General features: G+C 44.7%; 1 protein-coding gene across 8 annotated transcripts in view; it reads right to left on the reverse strand.

Annotated features, from left to right (window-relative positions):
• The window catches only part of SLC41A3 (solute carrier family 41 member 3), a 57,213-nt gene that overhangs the window by 15,212 nt on the left and 14,444 nt on the right, over window positions 1-27,557 (reverse strand). For 7 of the 8 annotated variants that reach the window (XR_009505981.1, XM_059940553.1, XM_059940554.1 and 4 more), the window contains exon 2: window positions 24,432-24,539. Coding sequence is in view for 7 of the 8 variants with exons in the window: in XM_059940553.1 (XP_059796536.1) it covers window positions 24,432-24,539 (108 nt within the window). In the remaining variant the exon portion in view is untranslated. Of the gene's footprint in view, window positions 1-24,431; window positions 24,540-24,693; window positions 24,935-27,557 lie in introns of those variants that run through there. The other variant, XM_059940555.1, reaches the window with a different exon arrangement.

The raw sequence follows: 27,557 nt of genomic DNA on the forward strand, positions 1-27,557 counted from the left end.
GAGATCGGAAATGCAGCTTTCTCCTTTAAAAGGGGTAGCTTCTCCTAACGTCACAGCCTTTGCCAGCAAAATTCAAGATATAGATGAGAAAAAGTTTCAAAGCAAATATATTTTCTTGGCTCCTTTGTACTGAGTTCACTACATTACTGAACTCTGAGGAAAATACATAATTCTTTTTTACTTTTTTTTTTTTGGCTGCGCCGTGTGGCTTGCGGGACCTTAGTTTCCTGACCAGGGATCAAACCCAGGCTCCCAACCACTGGACGGCCAGGGAAGCCCCCAGAATTACTTTTCTTTGTACAAGTAAGGGGAGGCTTCTTGTCTTTGGGCGCCTGGGGCACATCAGGTCACCACTGTGGAGCCCCAGTCGGCTCTGGCTTCATCCAGGTGGCCTGACACCTGCCTCGGGTGTCCTCCCAGGAACCAGGGCGCAGGTGGAGCAGAGCCGCAAGGGACTCACCGAGGCCACACCCGCTCCACCCGCCCCCCCCCCCCCTGCCCCGGGCCCCCTGCGGCCCAGAGACGCCGGTGCCCGTGTGTTGGTTCCTGTGAGTCAACCAACTGCAACGTATCAGGGTAGTCAGAGGGCTGGTGCTGGCCCATGACCCTCAGTACGAATCAGAAAGGCAGTCCTTCCTCAAGAAGCCTCATTTCCACTGGCTGGGAAGCGTGTAAAACACGTGCACAAGTCTAGAACCCGTACAACCCACGAAGCGGCATGGAGGTGCCTCCTGGTGCCAGAGGCCTGAGACCAAGTCCAGGCTGAGCAGGAAAGGGAGCGGAGGAGAGGGTGCCTGGAGATCCCATAGGGATGAAGGCGGGGAGAGCCGGGGGCAAGCAGCTGTGGGTTTCAGGGAATTAGGCCAGGGGACGGCAACGGGGCTGACGGGCAGTGGATTCCCGTCCAGACACTGGGGAGCGTGGGTTTCGGATGAGTTATCCACGTGGAGGCTGAAATTGGCCAGGATGGTGGCGGGAATTGGTGTGCAGATGAAGACCCTCAGAGGGTCCATTATCCAGGGCCGTGTGGGATGGAGCCACGAAGGAGGGAAGGAACAGGGCCGGCCAGGAGGGTGAACCTCGGGCAGGGGCCCTCGGGCAAGGGGGGGGTCAGGTCTCCATCAAGGTACAGGGACATTTCTTTCCCCTAGAACGACGGTCCTGGAGAGGTCAGGCTAGGAGCTAGAGGCACGAGGCCAGTCCTGGCACAGGCTGGGGCCTTTCAAGACTCCAAGGCAAAGGAGTGGGAAGCTGGAGCGTCTCTAGACCAACCCAGATTCATCTCAGCAGAAGCAGCCCGCAGGCCCTTCCTAAGCGTGCGTTTGGATCACATACACTCAAACATCTTCAGTCTCTCTTAATCTCACGAGCCCTTACAGCTGCATCAACACGCCTCCCCGCCCTGCGGTTCTGGCTGCAGCTCGGCCACGCGGCCTCTCCCTCAGCGACAGGCCCAGGCGTGGGGACCAGCCCCTCCTCCCGTCCCCCAGGTGAGGATCACTTCCTGCCGCTACGCGGCCTGGAGAGCCTTGCCCCCACAACCTTGCGGAGGACCCTCCTTAATTCTGCTCGGCTCCTGTCCCTGCACCTCCTGTTTGCTGCCAGGTCCTGACTCGCCCAGCGAGTTAGAGCTTCACAAGGTCATCTGGCCCATTCACAACAAAAAATACTTACTGGATTAAGAGAGAGGACTGACCCTTGCTGTCCTTCTCCTTCCTCAAATTGGAGAGTAGGGAAAGACAACCGTCTAACTTTTTATTTCTAAATAAATGTAGACTTTTTTTTGCAAGAGTTCCAAAGTCAGCGCAGAGAGTTTCCCATATACCTGTCGCCCAGTTTCTACTGATCGTAACACCTTACAGCAGGGGTCCCCAGCCCCTGGGCCGCACAGTACGAGGTGGGCGGCGGGCCACCGAGCAAAGCTTCATCTGCCACTCACCGTCGCTCACATTACCGCCTGAGCCATCCCTCCCCACCCTCGTCCGTGGAAAAATCGTCTTCCGCGAAACCGGTCCCTGGTGCCAAAAAGGTTGGGGACCACTGCCTTATAGAACCACAGGACAGTCATCAAACTAAGACGTTAACACTGGCTCAACACCACCAGCTAGGTGACAGGATGTATTTGCACATCCCGGCTTTCCCACCGCTGTCCCTTCTCTGTTCCAGGAAGTAAGTCCGGACCCCCCGCTGGCTCCTTGGTCTCCTCCAGGCAGTGATGGGTCCTCACCTTCCCTCGTCTTTCTCACCGTGGCACCTCAAGGAGTGCTGCTCAGGCCTTCTGCAGAAGGCCCCTCAACGTGGGCTTGTCTGGTGCCTCCCCACGACTAAACTGAGGGTGCGGGTTCGGGGGAAAGAGGCTGCCGAGGGGAGGTGCCTTCTCCTCGTGTGCAGACTCCGAGGCGCGTGACACCACACGGCTGATCACAGGTGCCCTGACCTCGGCTGAGGTGCGTCTGCCGGGATTCTGCACTGCAAACTCACGGTTTTCCCTTCCCCACACGCCATCAGCTAGAAGTCACTCATCAGGTCTGCCCCACGCTCAGGGGGAGGGGAATTAAGCTACTGCTCCTCCATGGAAGCAGATCGAAGCTTTGAGGACACTTTCTAAAACTACCAGAGCGATTCACAATTATTGGGGGACATATCTGAAGCTATGCACACATGCTGTTTCTCCTGAAAGTTCCACTTGGTGCTACTGCGGTGTCAGTGTCTCTAGGTCCTCTTATGGATGGAGCCAGGAAACGTACGTGTATGCACCCTAACCCCGCTGTGCACACACGCAAATTTAGTTTCGTCTCCCTCTGTGCGTCCTAAACACACGTAGTTTACACGGGTATCTCTGACTCCAGTCCAGCATCACAGGGCTCAACATGGCAGAGAGCAGACAGCTTTCAGACACACACTGGAAACAAGAAGAGGCTTCTACAGTGTAACACAGGTTCAGAGGGAATCCTTGGGCATAGAGAGCAGGGGAGTTAGGTGGACAGAGGACCCACGCCCAGAAATGACGGCAGGACACGTTTCCCGCCCAGGACAGGAGGCCCCGGGGACAACGGGCACCTCGGACAGGTGGCGACTTGGCTTCAACAAGAGGCGCCTCTCCTCTCGCCTGACTGGCTTGTGCCGACGAGGGGACGCTTGGCTGAGCAGAAGCAGTGAGGTTGTGTGCTGGGGTCACAGGCAGGGAAGTGCCCAGAGTGGCCACAGTAAGAGGGACACAGACCAGTGAGCGGCCTGTACCTCCAGGGAACACACTGTGACGCCCCCCAGCCACCAGGGGGTCACCTGCTCTACAGAAGGAGATCCACAGACTAGGAGGAAACCCAAATAGAGGATGCTCGAGTGACCAAGAATCCCTGTGCCCTGAAGGCCACAGTCATGACAGACTCAGCAGACTCCAAAAATGGAGGCAAAAGCCTAAGGAAACAATCAAGACAGAACCCGAGTAAGACTCTAGGACAGCTAAGCCAGGGGGTGGCAGAGGCTGGTGCCTTCGCACAGGGAGAGACGGTCTGGGGTTCTAGAAAGCACAGACTCGGTCTCTGAATGTAAAGTAAAACACGGAGACAAGCAGGACTCCTCACAATGACCTCAGTAGCACAGAGCTTGAGAGCAAGATTAAGAGGAAATGAGTGAAATGAAAAATCAAGCGCAGGTGTTTTCCCAGAATGAAGCACAACCAGACAGAGATGGAAAGAAGGCAGATCCAGAAGCTGCATGTGTATACGTTAGAGTTAGAGAGAGGGAATGTGAACGCATATCAGAATATAAGAAATCACAAAAAATAGGATTTTCATAGAGCTGAAGACAGACATACGTCTTTAGATTGAAAAATCTAAGATGTATATAAGGTAAGGGAAAACGGTCCATGCCAGAAATACCGCAGTGAAATTTCAGAACGTGGATGATAAAAAAAAAATGCAAAAGAAGTTCAGATGGGGGACTTCCCTGGCCATCTAGTGGTTAGGACTCTGCATGTGCAGTGCAGGGGGCACGGGTTCAATCCCTGGTTGGGGAGCTAAGATCCTGCAAGCCGCACGACACGCAGCCCCCGCCAAAAAAAAAAAGTTCAGATAGGAAGCTAAAATCAACAGACTACCTATGAGAAATGAGACTCAAAGAGACGCAAGGCCACCATTAGCAACACTGGGTACAGAGGACACTGCAAGCCTGTCTCAGTTGAGGGGACACACCTGTGAACGCTGCCTCGCTATCCGACCAGGCTGGGGTCAGCTGGGAGGATAAAGGCCCCGTCACACTTGGCAGTCCAGACAGATCACCTGCCAGGACTCTCCCCTGAAGCAGGTCCTGGATGACACAGGCAAACCACACGAAAGATACACTGAAAAGGAAGCCGGCGGGGAGGGATATCAGCCAGAGGGCGGACAGCGAAGCCCAGCCCGCGCTCCTTGGAGGAAACACAGGATGAACCACCCAGACTGACCACAGCAGCTCTGTGGGAGGGTTAGAAGCCAGGCCAGGCCCTGCAGCAGCCAAGGAAAAGCCTCACCCCCGATGGCAGGAAAGGTCATTGTCGCCCTTGCCCCACTCCCCCAGCACAGCCCCGTGGAGACAGGAGGCAGCCGTCCAGCCCCTGGGCCTCCCTTGGGACAGAGGGAAAGAAAGGACTTGTCTGTGACCTTCTGGCTGGTCTAGGGGCTCCCAAGAAACGGGTTTCTCTCTCATCCGACTCACAGATCAGACCGGAAGCTAGCATAGTTTATGTATCAGGTCGGGACAACAGATTTAAAGTCCGGAAAGAAAAAAAAAAACCTGTCAACTCTGGCAAAAACTGTCTTTTGAAAATGAGGGGGGATTTAAGACATTTCTAGATACATAAAAGCTGACAGAGTTCATTACCACTAGGCCTGCCCTATGGTCAGTATTAAAGGGAGTCCTTCAAGTTGATGAAAGGATGATCAAAAGTCAGTCAAATACATATATTGAAAAATATAAAGTTCTCCAGTAAAAGCAAACACACAGCCAAATATAAAAACCTGTGTATTGTAATTTTGGTTCATAACTCCACTTTTATGCCTTTGTAGGATTTAAAAGACAAAAGCATAAAAATAATTTAAATCTATATTACTGAGTACACAGTATATAAAATGTAATTCATGATATCAATAACATAAACGAGGTAGAGCTTTAAAGGAATCGAATTTTTGACTAATTTAAGTTGGTATCAGTTTAAAATAGATTATTATAACATTAGGATGTTATACTGATTCCCCAAGGTACCCACAAAGAAAACATCTACAGGACACACACAAGAAAAATGAGAAGTGAGTCAAGACCTATCACTACAAAAAATTAACTCATCAAAAAGACAGAAGGGAGAAAATGAGGGGGAGAAAAGCTATGAGACATACAGAAAACAAATACCAAAACGGCAATAATTAGTCCTTGCCTATCACTAATTACTTTAAATGTAAATAAACTTCCCAATCGAAAAACATAAATTGGTAGAATAAATTTTTAAATATACAAGATCCAACTACATGCTGTCTACAGGAGGGTAACTTTAGATCTAACGACACACATGGATTGAAAGAGAAAAGATGGAAAAAAGATATTCCTTACAAATAGCAACCAAACAAGAGGAAGGATGACTGTACTAATATCAGACAAAATATATACTAAGTAAAAAACTGATCCAAGAAACAAAGAAGGACATTATATACTGATAAGAGGACTTTGTATATTGATAAAATATATATTGATTATACATTGACAAAACCACCAGGAACACGTAACAGTTATAAACATACATAGACCAAACATCAGAACTCCTAAATACAGGAAGCAAACGTTGACAGAATTGAAAGGAGAAGTAGACAGCTCTGCAAAAATAGGAGAAGACTTCAATTCTCCACTTTCAATAATGGATAGGACAACCAGACAGAAGATTATGAAGGAAACACAGGACTTGAACATGGCTATAGACTAACTGAACCTAACAAAAAGATACATGATACTCTACCCAACAACAGCAGAATACATATTTTTCTTAAGGGCACTTGGAACATTCGTTGAAAAAGAAGAAAAATCTCAAATCAACAACCTAACTTTACAACTAGAAAAGAACAAACTAAACCCAAAAGCTATCAGAATAAAAGAAATAATAAATATTAGGCCATCACCAAAAAATCTACAAACAATAAATGGTTGAGAGGGTGTGTAGAGAAGGGAACACTCCTGCACTGTTGGTGGGAATGTAAATTGGTGCAGCCACTGTGGAGAACAATATGGAGATTCCTTAAAAAACTAAAAATAGAACTACCGTATCGTATGATCCAGCAATCCTACTTCTGGGCATATATCCAGAGAAAACCATAATTCAAAAAGACATGTACCCCAATGTTCACTGCAGCACAATTTACAACAGCCAAGACATGGAAGCAATCTCAGTGTCCATCAACAGAGGAATGGATAAAGAAGATGTGGTACATATATACAATGGAATATCAGCCGTAAAAAATAACGAAATAATGCCATGTGCAACGACATGGATGGACCTAGAGACTGTCATACTGAGTGAAGTAAGTCACACAGAGAAAGACAAATATCATATGATATCGCTTATATGCAGAATCTAAAGGAATGGTACAAGTGAACCTATTTATAAAACAGAACTTGAGTCACAGATGTAGAAAACAAACTTGTGGTTACCAGGCGAGAAAGGGGAGGGGAGGGATAAATTGGGAGATTGGGATTGACATATACACACTACTGTATATAGAATAGATAACTAATAAGAACCTACTAAACAGCACAGGGAGCTCTATTCTGTACTCTGTAATGACCTATATAGGAATAGAATCTAAAAAAGAGTGGATAACATGTGTATGAATAACTGACTCACTTTGCTGTACAGCAGAAACTAACACTGTAAATCACCTATACTCCAATAAAAAAAATAGAGGGAAAAATAAATATTAGGGATAAACAGAAAATAGAAAAACAATGGAGAAAATCAACAAATGCTGTTTCTTCAAAAAGATCAACAAACTGATCAAACCTTAAGCTAGACTGATTAAGGGAAAAAAGAAAAGACTCACATAACTAAAAGTAGAACTGAGAAGACATTATTACTCAATTTACAGAAATAAAAAGTATTATCAGAGAGTACTTTAATGATTATATGCCAACAAATTGGACAACCTAGATGAAAAGGATAAATTCCTAGAAATACACAATTGACCAAGTCTAAATCGTGAAGAAATAGAAGCTCTGAACACACCCATAACTAGTAAGGAGATTGAATTGGTAATCAAAAACCTCTCAATAAAGAAAAGCCCAGGACCAGATGGCTCTACTGGTGAATTTTACCAAACATTTAAAGAAGAATCAACATCAATCCTCCTCAAACTCTTCCAAAGCAATTGCAGAGGAGGCAACATTTCCAAACTCATTCTGTGAGGACAGATTTACACTGATACCAAAGCCAGACAAAGACACTACAAGAAAACCACTGAGTAATATCCCTTATGAATACTGACCCAAAAATCCTCAATAAAATACTAGCAAACAGAATTCAAGAGCACATTAAAATTACTGTACACCATGACCAAAAGAGATTTATTCCTGGAATACAAGGCTAGTTCATATGAAAACTGATCAATGCAGTATACTCTATTAACAAAATGAAGGAAAATAAACCATGCCATCATCTCAATTGATGCAGAAGAAGCATTTGACAAAATTCAACTTTCCATAATAAAAACATTCAACAAACTAGGAATAGAAGGAAACTACCCCAATATAATAAAAGCTATATATCAAAAGCCCACAACTAACGTAACACTCATGGTGAAATACTGAAATTTTTCCTCTAAGATCAAGTAAAACAAGGATACCCACTTTCACCACTTTTATTCAACACAGTCCTGGAAGTCTTAACCAGAGTAATTAGGCAAGAAAAAGAAAGAAAAGACATTCAAATTGGAGAGAAAGAAGTAAAATTATCTCTACTCACAGATGACATGATCTTATATGTAGAAAACCCTAAAGATTGCACAAAAACTGAACTAATAAAGCAATCCATCAAAGTCACAGAATATAAAATCAACAACAGAAACAAAAGACACCCACCTGTGTGCCTCTTTACTAACAATGAACAATCTGAAGAAAAAATTAATTAAGCAATTTAACTTTCATTTACTGTAACGTCAAAAAGAAAAAAACACTTAGGAAATAACTTGACAAAGGAGGTGAAAGACTTGTATGCTCAAAATGTCACTGAAAGAAATTTTGAAAGACACCAATAAATGGAAAGATATCCTATGTTCATGGATTGGAAAACAATATTGTTAAGATGTCAATATTACCAAAAGCAATCTACAGGTTTAATGCAATCCCTATCAAAAACCCAATGGCAAAAATAGAAAAAATTCATTTAAAAATTCATATGGAGTCGCAAGAGACACCCCCCAAAGCCAAAACAATCTTAAAAAAACAAACCAGGTTGGAGAAGACAAGATGGCGGAGTAGAAGACCTTGAGCTCCCCTCCTCCCATGAGCACACCAAAAGCACAACTAACTGTTGAACAACCGTCAATAAAAAAGACTGAAACATTACCAAAAAAGATATTCTACATCCAAAGACAAAGAAAAAATCACAATGAGACAGTAGGAGGGGCATACTTGCAATATAATCAAATCGCATACCCCCCAGGGAGGATGACCCACTGACTGGAGAATAATTACATCACAGAAGTTCTCCCATGGGAGTGAGAGTTCTGAGCCCCACCATCAGGCTCCCCAGCGTGGGGATCTGGCACTGGGAGGAGGAGCCCGCAGAGCATTTGGCTTTGAAGGCCAGCAGGTCTTAATCTCAAGAACTCCACAGGACTTGGGGAAACAGACACTCCACTCTTGGAGGGTGCACACAAAGTCCCTTGAGCACCAGGTCCCAGCACAAAAGCAGTGACTCCAAAGGAGCCTGGGCTAGGCCTACCTGCTGGTCTTGGAGGGTCTCTTGGGCAGCTGTGGCTCTCTCCTGGGACATAAAAGCTGGTGGTTAACATATCCAGGAGTATGCATCTGAAGGCTGATATCTTGCTTGGGACGTTAGCACCAAGACCAGGCCCCACCCAACAGCCTGTAGGCCCCAATGCTGGGATGCCTCAGGCCAAACAACCAACAGGCAGAACACAGCCCCATCCATCAGCAGACAGGCTGCCTAAACACTTTCTGAACCCACAGCCACCTCTAGACATGCCCCTTGACATGGCCCTGCCCACCAGAGGGCCAAGACCCAACTCCACTCACCAGTGGGCAGGCTCCCACCAGGAAGCCTGCACAAGCCTCTAGACCAGGCTTACCAACTAGGGGGCAGACACCAGAAGGAAGGAAACTACGATCCTGAAGCCTACAGAACTGAGTCTGAAAACATGGGTCAGAACCCACCCCGGGACTAGCTTGTCCCTGGCCCTTGGGTGACGAGAGGGGAGAGCACTGCTGGGACACATAGAACATCCCCTACAGAGGCCACTTCTCCAAGGTTGAGGAATGTAACTAAGCTACTACATACATAAAAATACAAATACAAATTTAAACAAAATGAGATGGCAAAGCAATATGTTCCAGACGAAGGAACAAGATAAAACCCCAGAAGAACTACTAAGTGAAGTGGAGATGGGCAGTCTACTCAAGAAAGAGTTCTGAGTAATGATCATAAAGATGATCCAAGAACACAGACAAAGAATGGAGGCACTGACTGAGAAGTTACAAGAAGTTTTTAACAAAGAATTAGAAAAAAATAAAGAACAACCAGAGTTGAAGAATACAAGAAATGAAATGAAAAATACACTAGAAGGAATCAAGAGCAGAATAAATGAGGCAGAAGAATGGTTAAGTGAGCTAGAAGACAGAGTGGTGGAAACCACTGTCTCAGAACGTAATAAAGAAAAAAGAATGAAAAGAAACAGGGACAGTTTAAGAGACCTCTGGGACAATGTCAAATGCACCAACATTCGACTTATAGGGGTTCCAGAAGAAGATGAGAGAGAGAAAGGGCCTGAGAAGATATTTGAAGAGATAATAGCTTAAAATTTCTCTAACATGGGAAAGGAAACAGTCACCCAAGTCCAGGAAGCACAGAGTACCATACAGGATCAACTCAAGTAAGAACATGCCAAGACATATAGTAATCAAATTGACGAAAATTAAAGAGAAAGAGAAAATATTAAAGGCAACAAGGGAAAAGCAACAAATAACAAAGGAACCCCCAAAAGGTTATCAGCAGATTTTTCAGCAGAAACTCCGCAGGCCAGAAAGGAGTGGCACGATATCTTTAAAGTGATGAAAGGGAAAAACCTACAACCAAGAATACTCCATCCAGCAAGGGTCTTATTCAGATTCAATGGAGAAATAAAAGCTTTACAGACAAGCTAAAGCTGAAAGAATTCAGCACCACCAAACCAGCTTTACAACAAATGCTAAAGGAACTTCTTTAAGCAGAAAAGAAAAGGCTACAACTAGAAACAAGAAAATCGCGAATGGAAAAGCTCACTGGTAAAGGCAAACAGAGAGTGAAAGTAGGAAATCATCCACACACAAGTATATATCTAAACCAAAATCATGAGAGGAGGAAAGTATAAATGCAGGATATCAGAAATGTATTGGAAATTAACAGATCAGCAACTTAAAACAATCATGTATATATAGAGACTGCTATAGTAAAATCTCATGGTAACCGCAAACCAAAAATCTACAACAGATATACACACAAGTAAGAAGGACTCCAAGACAGACTGGTGATCTCTTAGAATGATAGGTGTAAGTGGCCCCTTGTTCCAAAGGTGCCAACTCACCTATGCAGGACATATTAAGAGTTTGTTTGGGAGATTAGTTCAAGATGGTGGAGTAGAAGGACGTCAGCTCACCCCATTCTTATGAAAACACCAAAATCACAACTAATTGCTGAACAACCAACGACTAAAAAATGCTGGAACCTAAAAAAAAATAAAAAAGATACCCTACATCCAAAGACAAAGAAGAAGCCACAAGGAGACGGTAGGAGGGGTGCAATCATGATAAAATCAAATCCCATACCTGCTGGGTGGGTGACTCACAAACTGGAGAATAATTATATCACAGAAGTTCTCCCATGGGAGTGAGAGTTCGGAGCCCCACATCAGGCTTCCCAGCCTGGGGATCCGGTAACGGGAGGAGGAGTCTCCAGAGAATCTGGCTTTGAAGGCCAGCAGGGTTTGAATGCAGGACTTCCACAGGACAGGGTGAAACAGAAACTCAGTTCTTGCAGGGCACACACAAAGTCTTGTGCGCACCAGGACCCAGGGGTAAAAAGCCCATAAGAGACTGGGCCAGACCTACCTGGTAGTATTGGAGGGTCTCCTGCAGAGGTGATGGGGAGGGCAGCTGAAGCTCACTGCAGGGACAAAGACACTGGCAACAGCAGTTCTGGGAAGCACTCACTGACGTGAGCCCTCCTGGAGGCCACCACTAGCCCCACCATATAGCCTGTAGGCTCCAGTGCTGGGTCACCTCAGGCCAAACAACTAACCGGGAGGGAAAATAGCCCCACCCATCAGCAGATTAAAGTTTTACTGAGCATGGCTCTGCCTACCAGAGGGACAAGACCTGCACCACCCACCACCAGTCCTTCCCATCAGGAAGCTTGCAAAAGCCTCTTTGATAGCCTCATCTACCAGAGGGCAGACAGCAGAAGCAGAAAGAATATAATCCTGCAGCCTGCAGAACGGAAACCACAATCACAGAAAGTTAGACAAAATGAAATGGCAGAGGAATATGTCCCAGATGAAGGAACAAGATAAAACCCCAGAAAGTCAACTAAGTGAAGTGGAGATAGGCAACCTTCTGGAAAAAGAATTCAGAATAATGATAGTGAAGATGATCCAGGATCTCAGAAAAAGAATGGAGGCAAGGATTGAGAAGATGCTAGAAATGTTTAACAAAAACCCAGAAGAACTAAAGAACAAACAAACAGAGAAGAACAATACAATAACTGAAATGAAAAATACACTAGAAGGAATCAATAGCAGAATAACTGAGGCAGAACAACGGATAAGTGAACTGGAAGACAGAATGGTGGAAATAACTGTCGAGGAGCAGAATAAAGAATGAAAAGAAACGAAGAGAGTCTAAGAGACCTCTGGGACAACATTAAATGCACCATCATTTGCATTATAGGGGCCCCAGAAGCAGAAGAGAGAAAGGACCTGAGAAAAGATTTGAAGAGATAATCACTGAAAACCTCCCTAACATGGGAAAGGAAACAGTCACCCAAGTCCAGGAAGCGCAGAGAGTCCCATACAGGATAAACCCAAGGAGGAGCACGCCGCCAAGACACACAGTAATCAAACTGACAAAAATTAAAGACAAAGAAAAAACTTTAAAAGCAACAAGGGAAAAACAACAAATAACATACAAGGGAACTCCCATAAGGTTATCAGCTGATTTCTCAGAAGAAACTCTGCAGGCCAGAAGGGAGTGACATGATATATATATAAAGTGACAAAAGGGAAGAACCTACAACCAAGAATACTCTATCCAGCAAGACTCTCATTCAGATTTGATGGAGAAATCAAAAGCTTTACGGACAAGCAAAAGCTAAGAGAATTCAGCACCCCCAGGCCAGCTTTCCAACAAATGCTAAAGTAACTTCTCTAGGCAGGAAAGCAACCAGCAGCTTAAAATAACCACGTACGTATATAGACGGCAATAACAAAACCTCATGGGAACAGCAAACCCAAAAACTATAATAGATACAAACACAAAAAAGGAAACACAACCCAAACAGAACACTAAAGATGGTCATCAAACCAAAAGAGAAGAGAAAAAGAGAGTAAAGGAAGAAAAAAGACCTACAAGAACAAACCAAAAAAATTAAGAAAATGGCAATAGGAACATACATATCGATAATTACCTTAAATGTAAATGGATTAAATGCTCCAACCAAAAGACACAGAATGGCTGAATGGATACAAAAACAACACCTGTATATATGCTGTTTACAAGAGACCCACTTCAGACCTAGGGACACATACAGACTAAAAGTGAGGTGATGGAATAACATATTCCATGAAAATGAAAATCAAAAGAAAGCTGGAATAGCAATACTCTTATCAGACAAAATAGACTTATAAGAGACAAAGAAGGACACTACATAATGATCAAGGGATCAATCCAAGGAGAAGACATAACAACTGTAAATAGATACGCACCCAACAGAGGAGCACCTCAATATGTAAGGCAAACACTAAGAGCCATAAAGGGAGAAATCGAGAGTCACACAATAATAGTGGGGGCTTTAACACCCCACTTTCTTTTTCTTTATAGCATGTTCTCTTTTTTTTAATACTTATTGTTTTTTTTAAATTAATTAATTAATTAATTAAGTTGTGCCAGGTCTTAGTTGCAGCCAGCGGGCTCCTTAGTTGCAGCATGTGGGCTTAGTTGGGGCAGGTGGGCTCCTTAGTTGTGGCTCACAGGCTCCTTAGTTGCAGCATGCGAACACTTAGTTGCGACACACATGAGGGATCTGGTTCCCTGACCAGGGATCGAATCTGGGCCCCCTGTATTGGGAGCGTGGAGTCTTAACCACTGGGCCACCAGGAAAGTCCCAACACCCCCCCTTTCATCAATGGATAGGTCATTCAGAAAGAAAATCAGTAAAGAAACACAGGCCTTAAATCACCCATTAGACCATATGGACTTAATTGATATTTATAGAGCATTCCATCCAAAAGCAGCAGAATACACATTCTTCTCATGTGCATGCAGAAGAGTCTCCAGGATCTACCACATGCTGGGCCACAAAGCAAGCCTTGGTTAATTTAAGAAAACTGAAATCATATCAAGCATCTTTTCCGACCACAACGCTATGAGATTAGAAATAAACAACAAGGAAAAAACTGTAAAAAACAAACATGTGGAGTCTAAACAATATGCTACTAAACAACCAATCGATGACTGAAGAAATCAAAGAGGAAACAAAAAAATACCTAGAGACAAATGAAAATGAAAAAAACAATGATCCAAAACCTATGGGATGCAGCAAAAGCAGTTCTAAAGGGAAGTTAATAGCAATACAAGCTTACCTCAGGAAACAAGAAAAACATCAAACAAACCACCTAACTTTACACCTAAAGCAACTAGAGAAAGAAGAACAAACAAAACCCAAAGTTAGTAGAAGGACAGAAATCATAAAGATCAGAGCAGAAATAAATGAACTAGAAATGAATAAAACAATACCAAAGATGAAAGAAACTAAAAGCTGGTTCTTTGAAAAGATAAACAAAATTGATAAACCATTAGCCAGACTCATCAAGAAAAAAAGGGAGAGGGCCCAAATCAATAAAATTAGAAATGAAAAAGGAGAAGTTACAACAGACACCACAGAAATACAAAGGATCATAAGAGACTACTACAAGCAACCATATGCCAATAAAATGAACAACCTGGAAGAAATGGACAAATTCTTAGAAAGGTACAATCTCTCAAGGCTGAACCAGGAAGAAATAGAAAATATGAACAGACCAATCACATGTACTGAAATTGAATCTGTGATTTAAAAACTCCCAACAAAGGGACTTCCCTGGTGGTCCAGTGGTTAAGAATTGGTCCTGCAATGCAGGGAACGCCAGTTCGATCTCTGGTCAGGGAACTAAGATCCCACGTGCCGCAGGGCAACTAAACCTGTGCGCCACAACTACTGAGCCCGTGCACTCCGGAGCCTGTGTGCCACAACTAGAGAGAAACCTGTGCACCGCAATGAAGAGCCCACGTGCTATGAGGCCACTATTACCCTGATACCAAAACCAGACAAAGATACCACAAAAAAAGAAAATTACCAGCCAATATCATTGATGAACATAGACGCAAAAATCCTCAACAAAATACTAGCAATCTGAATTCAACAATACATTAAGGGCTTCCCTGGTGGCACAGTGGTTGAGAATCTGCCTGCCAATGCAGGGGACACGGGTTCGAGCCCTGGTCTGGGAAGATCCCACATGCCACGGAGCAACTGGGCCCATGAGCCACAACTACTGAGCCTGCGCATCTGGAGCCTGTGCTCCACAACAAGAGAGGCCACGATAGTGAGAGGCCTGTGCACCGCGATGAAGAGTGGCCCCTGCTCGCCGCAACTAGAAAAAGCTCTCGCACAGAAACGAAGACCCAACACAGCCAAAAATAAAATAAAATTAATTAATTAATTTTAAAAAATTAAATAAAAAAAACAAAAAAAAACAAAAAAAACACAATACATTAAAAGGATCATACACCGTGATCAAGTGAGGTATATCCCAGGGATGCAAGGATTTTTCAATTCTGCAAATCAATCATGTGATACACCACATCAACAAACTGAAGAATAAAAACCATATGATCATCTCAATAGATGCAGGAAAGCTTTTGACAAAATTCAACACCCATTTATGATAAAAAAAACTCTCCAGAAAGTGGGCACAGAGGGAACCTACCTCAACATAATAAAGTCCACATATGACAAACCCACAGCTAACATCATACTTAACAGTGAAAAGCATTTCCTCTAAGATCAGGAACAAGACAAGGATGTCCACTCTCACCACTTTTTTTTTGGACTTGATCATTTTTTTTTTTTAATTTATTTATTTATGGCTGTGCTGGGTCTTCGTTTCTGTGCGAGGGCTCTCTCCAGTTGCGGCAAGCGGGGGCCACTCTTCATCGCAGTGCGTGGGCCTCTCACCATCGCGGCCTCTCTTGCTGCGGAGCACAGGCTCCAGACGTGCAGGCTCAGCAATCATGGCTCACGGGCCCAGTCGCTCTGCGGCACGCGGGATCTTCCCAGACCAGGGCTCAAACCCGTGTCCCCTGCACTGGCAGGCAGACTCTCAACCACTGCGCCACCAGGGAAGCCCCCACCACTTTTATTCAACATAGTTTTGGAAGTCCTAGCCATGGCAATCAGAGAAGAAAAAGAAATAAAAGGGATCCAAATTGGAAAAGAGAAAGTAAAACTGTCTCTGTTTACAGATGACATGATACTATACACAGATAATCCTAAAGGTGCTACCAGAAAACTATTACAGCTCATCAATGAATTTGGTAAAATTGCAGTACATGAAATTGATACACAAAAATCTGTTGCATTTCTATACACTAACAATGAAAGGTCAGAAAGAGAAATTAAGGAAACTATCCCATTTACCATTGCATCAAAAAGAATAAAATACCTAGGAATAAAGCTATCTAAGGAGGCAAAAGACTTGTACTCCAAAAGGTGTAAGACACTGATGTAAGAAATTGAAAATGAGACAAACGGAATGATACACCATGTTCTTGGATTGGAAGAATCAATATTGTCAAAATGACTATAGTATCCTAGGCAATGTACAGATTCAATGCAATTCCTATCAAATTACCAACTGCTTTTTTCACAGAACTAGAACAAAAAATTTTTTAATTTCTATGGAAACACAAAAGACCCCGAAGAGCCAAAGCAATCTTGAGAAAGAAAAACGGAGCTGGAGGAATCAGGCTCCCTGACTTGAGACTATACTACAAAGCTACAGTAATCAAAACAGTGTGATTCTGGCACAAAAAACAGAAATATAGATCAATGGAACAGGATAGAAAGCCCAGAAATAAACCCACGCACCTATGGTCAATTAATCTATGACAAAGGAGGCAAGACTATACAGTGGAGAAAAGACAGTCTCTTCAATATGTTGTGCTGGGAAACTGGACAGCTACAGAATGAAACTGGAACATTCCCTAACACCAAACACAAAAATAAACTCAAAATGGATTAAATGTATGACCAGATACTACAAAACTCCCAGAGGAAGGTATAGGCAGAACACTTTTTGACATAAATCACAGCACCATCTTTTTGGATCCATCTCCTAGAGTAATGGAGATAAAAACAAAAATAAACAAATGGGACCTAATTAAACTTAAAAGCTTTTGCACAGCAAAGGAAACCATAAACAACACAAAAAGCCTATCTACAGACTGGGAGAAAATATTTGCAAATGATGCAACTGACAAGGGATTAATCTCTAAAATATACAAACAGCTTATACAGCTCAATATCAAAAAAACAAACAACCCAATCAAAAAATGGGCAGAAGATCTAAAAAGACATTTTTTCAAAAGAAGACATGCAGATGGCCAACAAACACATGAAAAGATGCTCAACATCGCTAATTATTAGAGAAATGCAAATCAAAACTACAATGAGGTATCACCTCACACCAGTCAGAATGGCCACCATTAAAAAGTCTACAAATAATAAAAGCTGGAGAGGGTGTGGAGAAAAGGGAATGCTTCTACACTGTTGGTGGGAATGTAAATTGGTACAACCACTATGAAGAACAGTATGGAGGTTCCTTAAAAAACTAAAAATAGAGCTACCATATGATCCAGTAATCCCACTCCTGGGCATATATCTGGAGAAAACCATAATTAGAAAAGATACATGGACCCCAATGTTCATGGCGGCACTATTTACAATAGCCAAGACACAGAAGCAACCTAAATGTCCACTGACAGAGGAATGGATAAAGAAGATGTAGTACATATATACAATGAAATATTACTCAGCCATAAAAAAGAATGAAATAAGCCATTTGCAGCAACATGGATGGAGCTAAAGATGATCATACTAAGTAAGACAGACAGACAAAGACAAATATCACAAGGTATCACTCATATGTGGAATCTAACTAAAAAAAATGATACATGAACTTATTTACAAAACAGAAAATGACTCACAAACATAGAAAACAAACTTATGGTTACCAAAGGGGAGGGGGACAGAGGGATAAATCAGGAGTTTGTGCTTAAAATATACATACTACTATATAGATAACCAACAAGGACCTACTGTATAGCACAGGGAACTATACTCAATATCTTGTAATAACCTATAATGGTAGAGAATGTAAAAATAAATATATATATATAACTGAATCACTTTACTGTATACCTCAAACTAACACAATATTGTAAATCAACTATATTTCAATAAAAATTTTAAAAAAAGAACAAAGTTGGAGGCCTCATACTTCCTGATTTTAAAACCTATTTCAAAGCTACAGGCTTTGAAACAGTGTGGTACTGCCATAAAGACACAAAGACCAACGGACTAGAACAGAGACCCCAGAAATAAACCCTGGCATATATGGTCAAATAATTTTTGACAAGCATGCCAAGACAATTCAATGGGGAGAGGACAGTCTTTTCAACAAATGGTGCTGGGAAATCTGGACAGCCACGTACAAAAGGATGAAGTTGAACCTTTACCTAATACCATATACAAAAATTAACTCAAAATGGATCAAAGATCTAAACATTAGAGCTAAATCTATAAACTTCTCAGAAGAAAACATAGGGGAAAATCTTATGACATTGTATTTGGTTATGATTTCTTGGATATGACTCAAAAAGCACAGGTAAGAAAATAAAAATAGATAAACTGGACTACATCAAAATTTAAAACTTTTGTGCATCAAAGGACACAATCAACAGAGTGAAAAGAAAACCAACAGAAAGGGAGAAACTATTAGCAAATCATACGTCTGATAAGGGTTAAGTTCCAGAATACATAAAGAACTCCTACAGCTCAACAACCAATAAATAAACCCCATTAAAAAATGTGTAAAGGACTTGAATAGACATTTCTCCAAGAAAATTAAAAATGGCAAAAAGCACATGAAAAGATGTTCAGTATTACTAATTACTAGGGAAATACAAATCAATATCACAGCCATTAGGATGGCTACTAGTTAAAAAACAAACAACCCTCCCCCAAAAACAAAACAAAACAAAAACCCAGGAAATAACAAGGCTGAGGAGGACGTGGAGAAATGCACACTTAACAACAGTTAAGATGGTAAAATTTATGTGTATTTTACTAAAATTAAAATAAAATATTTTAAAAGACCTCTTCAGGGGGGTGAAAAGTCAAGCGAGAGAATGGGAGCAAATTTTTGCAAACCACATATATGACAGAAGATTCATATATAGAATTTATAAAGAGCTCTCAAAACTCAAGAGTAAAAATAGTAATGTAATTAGATATGAATAGATGCTTCACTCAAAGGGGTATGTGATGGCGAAGAAGCACATGAGAAAAGATGACCGTTATTAGTCATTAGGGAAATGCAAATTAAGACCAAGATGAGATAGCACTACATATTTATTAAACAGCTAAAATAAAAACTAGACAATACCAAATACTGGTGAGGATGCAGAAAAACTGAATATCTCAAAAACTGCTGGTGAGATTTCATAAAATTTTCTGGCAGTTTCTTTTTTTAATATATTTTTTAAAATTTTATTTCTCTTATTACTTATTTTGGCTGTGCCATGTCTTAGTTGTGGCATGCGGGATTTTTTTTTTTTTTTTAGTTGCAGCATGTGGACTCTTAGTTGCGGCACTGCAGACTTATTAGTTGTGGCATGCACATGGGATCGAGTTCTCCGACCAGGGATCAAACCCGGGCCCCATGCATTGGGAGCGTGGAGTCTTACCCTGAACATGAAATTTTGATTCATACCCTTTGTTCACGTTGCTATTGAAGGGTCTGTCTTCATGCTGATGTAAACGAGCTGCTTAAATACTTGAGGATACAGATGCTCTGTTAATTTTGTATAACTCTTCCCCTTGTGGGTTATTTCCCTTTTAATTTGTGCAAGGAAACTGTACGGGCAGAATTGTGTCCCCCCAACAGAACTTGAAGTCCGAACCCCCAGAACCTCGTAAGTGACTTGATTTGGACATAGGGTGGTTGGAGATGTACTTAGTTTATACGAGGTCACACTGGGGTAGGGTGGGCACCTAATCCTATGTGGCTGCTGTCCTTATAGAAAGGGGACATTTGGACATATGTGCACACAGGCAGAGCCACGTGAAGACAAAGACAGAGGTTGGGGCAGTGCATCTACAGGCCAGGGAACAGTGGCGATCACAGCAGACCCAGAGCTGGGGGAAGGCCTGGAGCAGAGCCCCCTATGCCCTCAGGGGGAGCCAGCCCAGCCCAGCCCAGCCTCCATCTCTGACTTATAACCAGAGCTTGGAGGCCATACATTGCTGTTGTTTAAGCCACTCGGTCTGTGGTGCTTTGTTACGACAGCCCCAGGGAACTAAAATTATTACGTAGCTCCCAGTTTAACTGAGACAGGCATCGTCTCTCCTTTATGAGATCTGCATTTGTTCTGCTACTTAAAAAGCATTTCTTGTCACCAATTCTAAAAATACTGATGTGTTTTTCTGGTATCATGCTTTACTTTAAATTACTCCATGTATTCAAAATATACATTTATGTATGACATAAAAATTACTTCTAAAGAATTAGCCAATTATCTCAGAACCATTTATTAATAATCCACCCTCTTTTCATTGATTTAAAATGTCATATTATCATACAGTAGATTGTATTTGTATAAGTCTGAGTTTATTTCTGGATGTTCTGTTTTGTTCTCTGATATATCAATTGAGACTGGCTGCAAAATATTTTTCTTACTATAACTTTTTATTATGTTGTAAAATCTGGAAATCAAATTTCACCATTAGTCTTCTTTCTGTTTTTCCTACCGATATTTTCATGGTTATTCTGACTCATTCCTCCAGATAAACTTTAAAATAATACTGTCAAATGTTCCCCCAAATCTCTCTGGCATTAACTGCATTAATTTTATAAACAAAAACAGGGAGAACTGGTAACTTTACAACATTGATTTTTCCCATCAGAAACTCCATCTCTCCCTCCAAATTTCTATTTCCCTTTACGGAGTTTTGTCATTTTATTTGTATGGGTCCCACACATTTCTTTTTGAGGCTTCAGTATGAAAAAGTTTTAAAATTTGTTCATAGTTTGAAATGGGACCTAATCAAACTTACAAGCTTTTGCACAGCACAGGAAACCATAAACAAAACGAAAAGACAATCTACAGAATGGGAGAAAATATTTGCAAATGATGCAACCAAGGGCTTAATTTCCAAAATATACAAACAGCTCATACAACTCAACAACAACAAAAGACAAACAACCCAATCAAAAAATGGGCAGAAGACCTAAATAGACATTTCTCCAAAGAAGACATACAGATGGTCAATAGGCACATGAAAAGATGCTCAACACGGCTAATTATTAGAGAAATGCAAATCAAAACTACAATGAGGTACCACCTCACACCAGTCAGAATGGCCATCATCAAAAAATCCGCAATCAGTAAATGCTGGAGAGTGTGGAGAAAAGGGAACCCTCTTGCACTGTTGGTGGGAATGTAAATTGGTGCAGCCACTGTGGAGAACAGTATGGAGGTTCCTCAGAAAACTAAAAATAGAGCTACCATATGATCCAGCAATCCCACTCCTGGGCATATATCGGACAAAACTATAATTCAAAAAGATACATGCACCCCAATGTTCATTGCTGCACTATTTACAATAGCCAAGACATGGAAGCAACCTAAATGTCCACTGATAGAGGAATAGATAAAGAAGATGTGGTACATATATATATAGTGGAATATTACTCAGTCATAACAAAGAATGAAATAATGCCATTTTCAGCAACATGATGCAACTAGAGATCCAGTGAAGTAAGTCAGAAACAGAAAGACAAATACCATATGATATCACTTATACATGGAATCTAAAATATAACACATGAATCTATGAAATAGAAACGATTCACAGAGAACAGACTGCTGGTTGCCAAGGGGGAAGGGGTTGGGGGAGGGGTGCAGTGGGAGGTTGGGGTTAGCAGATGTAAGCTTTTATATATAGGATGGATAAAGAACAAGGTCCTACCGTACAGTACAGGGAACTATATTCAATATCCTATGATAAACCATAATGGAAAAGAATATACATATAAAAAAAGAATGAATATATACATACAACTAAAAAAAATCTGTTCATTGTTTGAAAGGTATCTCCAATTTTTTCAATTCAATTTTACAATTCAATTGTACTTTGTAATGACCAATTTTGGTGTGTGCAGAAGTATGTAGTTGCACATGTATGTTAATGTCTATTTTAAATTTCATCTAGATATTTTGAAACCAGATCACTTTACTGAGATTATTAGTTTTAAAACTTTTCTAGTTGATTTGCTTAGTTTTCCAAGAAGATATGCTTATCAATAGCAAATAATAAGTTTTTCTCCCTCTTTTTTATTTAAGGGTCTTATTTCCTTTTCTTGGCACATTACACCAGCTAAAACACCCAGAACAATATAAATAAAATCTTCTTCTATTTCAAGTTGCACTAAGAATATTTTTTACATCATGAGTGGGTCTTGAAGGCAGAACTAATCTACAGAGATTGGAAGTGGACCAGGGGTTTCTGGGATGGACTGTGGGTGGCAGGCTCTGTATCTCGATTGGGATAGGAGTTATGTCAGTGTGTATATTTGTCAAAAGTCACTGACCCATACACTTAAAATTTGTGAGTTTTTGTTGTATTGATTTACACATTAATACAGTGTTGGGTGCTGAAAGCTTCTTTTTTTTTTATATAAATTTATTTTATTTATTTATTTATTTTCGGCTGAGTTGGGTCTTCATTGCTGCGCGGGCTTTCTCCAGTTGCGACGAGCGGGGGCTACTCTTTGTTGCGGCACGCGGGCTTCTCATTGCAGTGGCTTCTCTTTGCTGTGGAGCACAGGCTCTAGGCGCACGAGCTTCAGTAGTTGTGCCTTGTGGGCTCTAGAGCGCAGGCTCAGTAGCTGTGGCGCATGGGCTTAGATGCTCCACGGCATGTGGGATCTTCCCGGACCAGGGCTCGAACCCATGTCCCCTACATTGGCAGGTGGACTCTTAACCACTGCACCACCAGGGAAGCCCTTGAATGCTTTTAAAGGTTCTATTGCACTGATAATGGGGCTGTTCTCCTCAAACAGGCTGTGATGATGAATTGTTCCAATCATTCTTTTCTCCCCTCCACATTTTATGCATTTAAAAAAAATTATAACTGTAAGACACAATCACAGCACAGAAGCGTTTAATATGCAGTTAAGCACCATGAAATAAAAATGTAACCCAAGGCACAGTGGTTAAGAAGCCACCTGCCAATGCAGGGGACACGGGTTCGAGCCCTGGTTTGGGAAGATCCCACATGCCATGTAGCAGCTAAGCCCGTGCGCCACAACTACTAAGCCTGTGCTCTAGAACCCACGAGCCACAACTACTGAGCCCGCATGCCACAACTACTGAAGCCCGCGTGCCTAGAGCCCGTGCTCTGCAACAAGAGAAGCCACTGCAACGAGAAGCCCACGCACCGCAACGAAGACCCAACGCAGCCTAAATAAATAAAGTAAATTTATATTTTAAAAAAGTAACCTGAAATGCCACCATGGCAGGGGTTACCATCAACATTTCTTCCCTCTCACCGACCCATTTAATCACATTTACATGTGTGCACACGTGTATGTGCACACACATGGGCACCATGTCACCTGCCACTTAAGACATTTCAATGGCCCACTTAAGACATTTCAATGGCCCACAAGACTGCCTGGTCCGGCCTCTGCTGTGACAAATTACCACAAACTCAGTGGCTGAAAATGATGCAAACGTCTTCTCTTTCAGTTCTGGAGGCCAGGGGTCTGCAGAGGGTCTATGCAGGGGGGCAGCTGTTTCTTTCCATTTCCAGCAGGTAGAGCTACACCCGGCTCACGGCCCTTCCTTCATCTTTGCAGGTGGTGGCGCGCATCTGCTCCCCCGACTCTGCTTCCTTCTTCTGTCTGACATTTCCCTCCAACCCCGCCTCCCCTTGGTAAGGACCCTTGTGACAACACCGGGTCCCCTGGACAATCCAGGATTATCTCCTACCGCAAGGGCCTTAACTTAATCATGTGCAAACACCTCCATGTAAGGGAGCGTTCAGTCTCCACGGGTTAGGACGTGGACATCTCTGGGGGCTGCTGTTCAGCTGGCCACCCCTCACCTCTCTCTCCAGCCTCGGGCTCCAGGGACCCCCCCCAGCACCCCAGCTGCATCGCCCACCTCTCGGTGTCTAGAACACAGTGCATCAGGACGTTTTCACAGAGAAAGGAGACCATCCCCATAACAGAAGGAAAGGGATTTCCATGCCGTGGGAGGGTGAGGAGAGTAGCAAAGCTGGGAACTGTGACAGAGTGCCCAGAGGAGGACACCATGGTGATGAGGATTCTAGGACATTCGCCACTGCTTCTGGGTCGTGTGTGGAACCAGCCTCAGGCTCCAGCATGAACAAGGGACACAAGGACACAGCGCCCCTGACATCTGGGCCTCGTCCGCAGCCCAGCCTCCGGCCGAAGAGCAGGGTGATGGCCAGGAGGAGTGACCAGGTAGAGCCACACGACAGGACAACTCCCAACGACGTCAGATTTTCAGAGTCCAACCCACCCGCTCACGAGCTCCACGGGGAGACCTGGAGGTCAGATGTGCAGACGTCCACTCACCGCGGTGGAGAGGCGTGAGGCCAGCGTCATCTCCAGGTTGCCCTTCAGGCCCACCAGGGGCGGCACCAAGGTCAGCAGGTCCTTCACCTCCGTGAACACGGGCCAGTGCTGCGGGGAAAGAACTGGGGGTCAGTCCAAGCACACGTACCGCGCCTCTCAGGAACTGCTCGAGAGATACTTCGACAAGTCCTCCTTCCCTGTAAAATGAAAAAAACTACCCAGTTTCTTAAATGGCTTTAAACTAAACAGAGTAATGATCAACCGTGAACAGCGGCCCAAGGAGCCCCTTCCTTCTCTGGCTGCCGGGAGACCGGGTCTGGGCCTGTGCCCACGGACGGGGAACTGCTTTGTCCTGTGTGCACATCTGTAGAAACAGGAATGAGCCCCCAACTTCAAAGTTGGGGATTTCTTGTGGGATTTCTCACGGGCGAGCTGGCAGGACGATCTGGGCTGGGCAGGGACTCCCGGGCCCCAAGGCCGATGGGTGGGGCCCAAGGTCACGTGGGGGCCCTGGATTTGTGAAAACTGACGGAATGTGTCTCTATCACTTGTAAACAAGTAAAAATGTAAAAAGAAGGAACAGGAAGCACAAGCACGTTTCAAGAGAACGCGAAGACGTTTCTTTGTGAAGGGAAACTAGTCCTACCTGTTTAACATGCAGTTAGACTGCCCCTACCGCAACCAATTTTTCACACCCCATCTGATCCGACTAGCTGCTTCCGCCTCCCTGGGCCTGAGCTGTGTGTGACCCTCCACAGAAGCTGGTCCTAGAAACCCTGCTGCTCTGTGAGCCGGGAGGCAGGTGGCATGGGGTCTGGTTCCCCGTCCCCAAGACAAGAGTCCCCCTACCCCGGGGGCCCAGAGGGTCATCAAAAGAGCCGCCCCACAATGCGTCTTACGGGACCTGGAAGCAAAGGGGCGGGCCAGGCCCTCTGAAGACCCCTTGGTGTCCTGAGATCTGGGAAGTTTCCCGGACTCACAGTTACGGTTCCCTCTCCTTTACCTTTTCTACAAAGCTGGGAAGTCGAGAACACAGTCCCAGCTTTGGTGGAGTTAACAAGCCTTCCTCTCCGAAAAGTGCGGAAGGAACGTGTCACCGGCCAGGGGGGCGCTGCGTCCTGTCCAGCGGAGGCCCCTCCCGCCTGGGAAGCCCCCTCCCAGGGGCTGGCGCTCTCGCCCTCCTCCCACCAGCACACAAGACTGAGTACCCACCCCGCAAGTACACCCCCTTCTCTCAGCCCCCTTCTTTCCCGGCACCACTGGACTTGGCTGCCGCACCTGAGACCGCTGTGTGCGGGCTGACTCCCCGTGGGAACCCCTCCCCCGCTACGTGACGGGCACACCCCTGTCTCCACGTGGCTGGCGGGGCCTCGTCCTGTCCTGTGCTGACCTCTGATTGTCCCATCTTGGCCTCCGCTGAGGGCTCCTCATCTCCCTCCTGACCTTTTACATTTTTCAAACGTAAGGGACTGGAGGCTTCCCTGGTGGTGCAGTGTTTAAGAATCCACCTGCTAATGCAGGGGACATGGGTTCGAGCCCTGGTCTGGGAAGATCCCACATGCCGCAGAGCAACTAAGCCCGTGTGCCACAACTACTGAGCCTGCGCTCTAGAGCCCACGAGCCACGACTACTGAGCCTGCGCTCTAGAACCCGCGAGCCACAACTACTGAGCCCGCACGCCCAGAGCCTGTGCTCCGCAGCAAGAGAAGCCACCGCAATGAGAAGCCTACGCGCCACAACTTAGAGTAGCCCCTGCTCGCTGCAACTAGAGAAAGCCCACGCACAGCAATAAAGACCCAACACAGCCAAAAAAAAAACAAAAAAACAAAAAACAAAAATGAAAGGGACTTATTTTCTTTCTCCAGACAGGAAGGCTGCAAAGGTCTAATAACCATCTCTGCTTCTTCAACGTGGGCACAGACATCTCAGCGCCCACAGTAACCTTGAATCTGTGGGACCGACTCACCCACGACTGTTACGTTTTCAAAGGAAAACCCAAGGTCAGCCATTGCCAAGATGCCGTGTCCGCGGCCAAGAAAGTCCCTGTTCCAGGATACACGGAGCCAGGCCGGGGGAGGTCAGGCTGCCCGCGAGGAACCTGAGGCCCCGGCACACGCTCCCGCCCACCCTTCCCTGGACTCACCCCGTCCACTCGGATCTGCTTCTGCCAGCAGTACAGCAAGGTCGTGACCCCCTGCCCTCTAACCCTGACTCCCCCTCCTGCTTCGGTTCTCCCTTCTCTCCAAGTCCTCTCCCTTCCAAGGCCCAGGCCCCTCCCCACCCCACACAGGGGCGGCAGGAGGTGAGCCTGCGGGCGGTGGTCCCATCCTCCTGCAAGGGGTCGCCTGGGCTGGGCCACAGGCCCGGCCGAGGAGAGTTGGGAAAGGGCTTTAGACACATCAGGTCAGACGACCACGAGGGGCTACTCACGGACAAAGTCAGCAAAGGTGGACGGCGCCAGGAGAACAGAAGGCCAGGGCCCCGGGGACACCAAGTCCAAGGGATGAACAGGGCTGGAGCTGCCTGACCTGCAGACCTCTTCAGGGAGATCCTGAATGGCTCGGGATTTTGGTCACCCACTCCCAGAGCACCCTGACGGCGGCTGGCTCCACAACCCGGCTCACGCCTGCCCCTGGCCACGGACAGCCCTGGACGTCCCACAGGTCCCCCGCCCAAGGCTCCACGCTGACCCTGTTGCATGGGCCCCGTGCGCTGGCTCTTGCACTTGGGGGGGGGGGGTCTCTCAATCACGCCTACAGCCCCCAGCTCCTCTCCCCTGCAGCCTTGAGCAGCACCTCTGGGTCATCTCAGACCCCAGCAGCCAGGGAGGACAGCCCCTTACGACCCTTCACTAATTCCAGTCCTGGGCACGCAGGTCCTCGTGTTCCGCCAACACAAAGGCAGTGCAGATCGGGGCATGAGGAGCGGGCGGGGCGGGGGAGCCGAGGGGCTGCGAGCCCTCCGTCTGGTGGGTTAACGCACCCCTCTATCCCGAGATGGCTCACCAAACTGCGTGCTCACCAGCTGTGCGATTTTCTCCACGCCTGTGCTGGACCCCAGTGAAGCAAAACGTGATGTTTGTTTTAGAACAAAGAACGAGGACAAAGTCAACAAGCCTTCACCCTC

Source organism: Balaenoptera ricei, chromosome 11 (genome assembly GCF_028023285.1).
Source record: "Balaenoptera ricei isolate mBalRic1 chromosome 11, mBalRic1.hap2, whole genome shotgun sequence".
Classification (NCBI taxonomy): domain Eukaryota; kingdom Metazoa; phylum Chordata; class Mammalia; order Artiodactyla; family Balaenopteridae; genus Balaenoptera; species Balaenoptera ricei.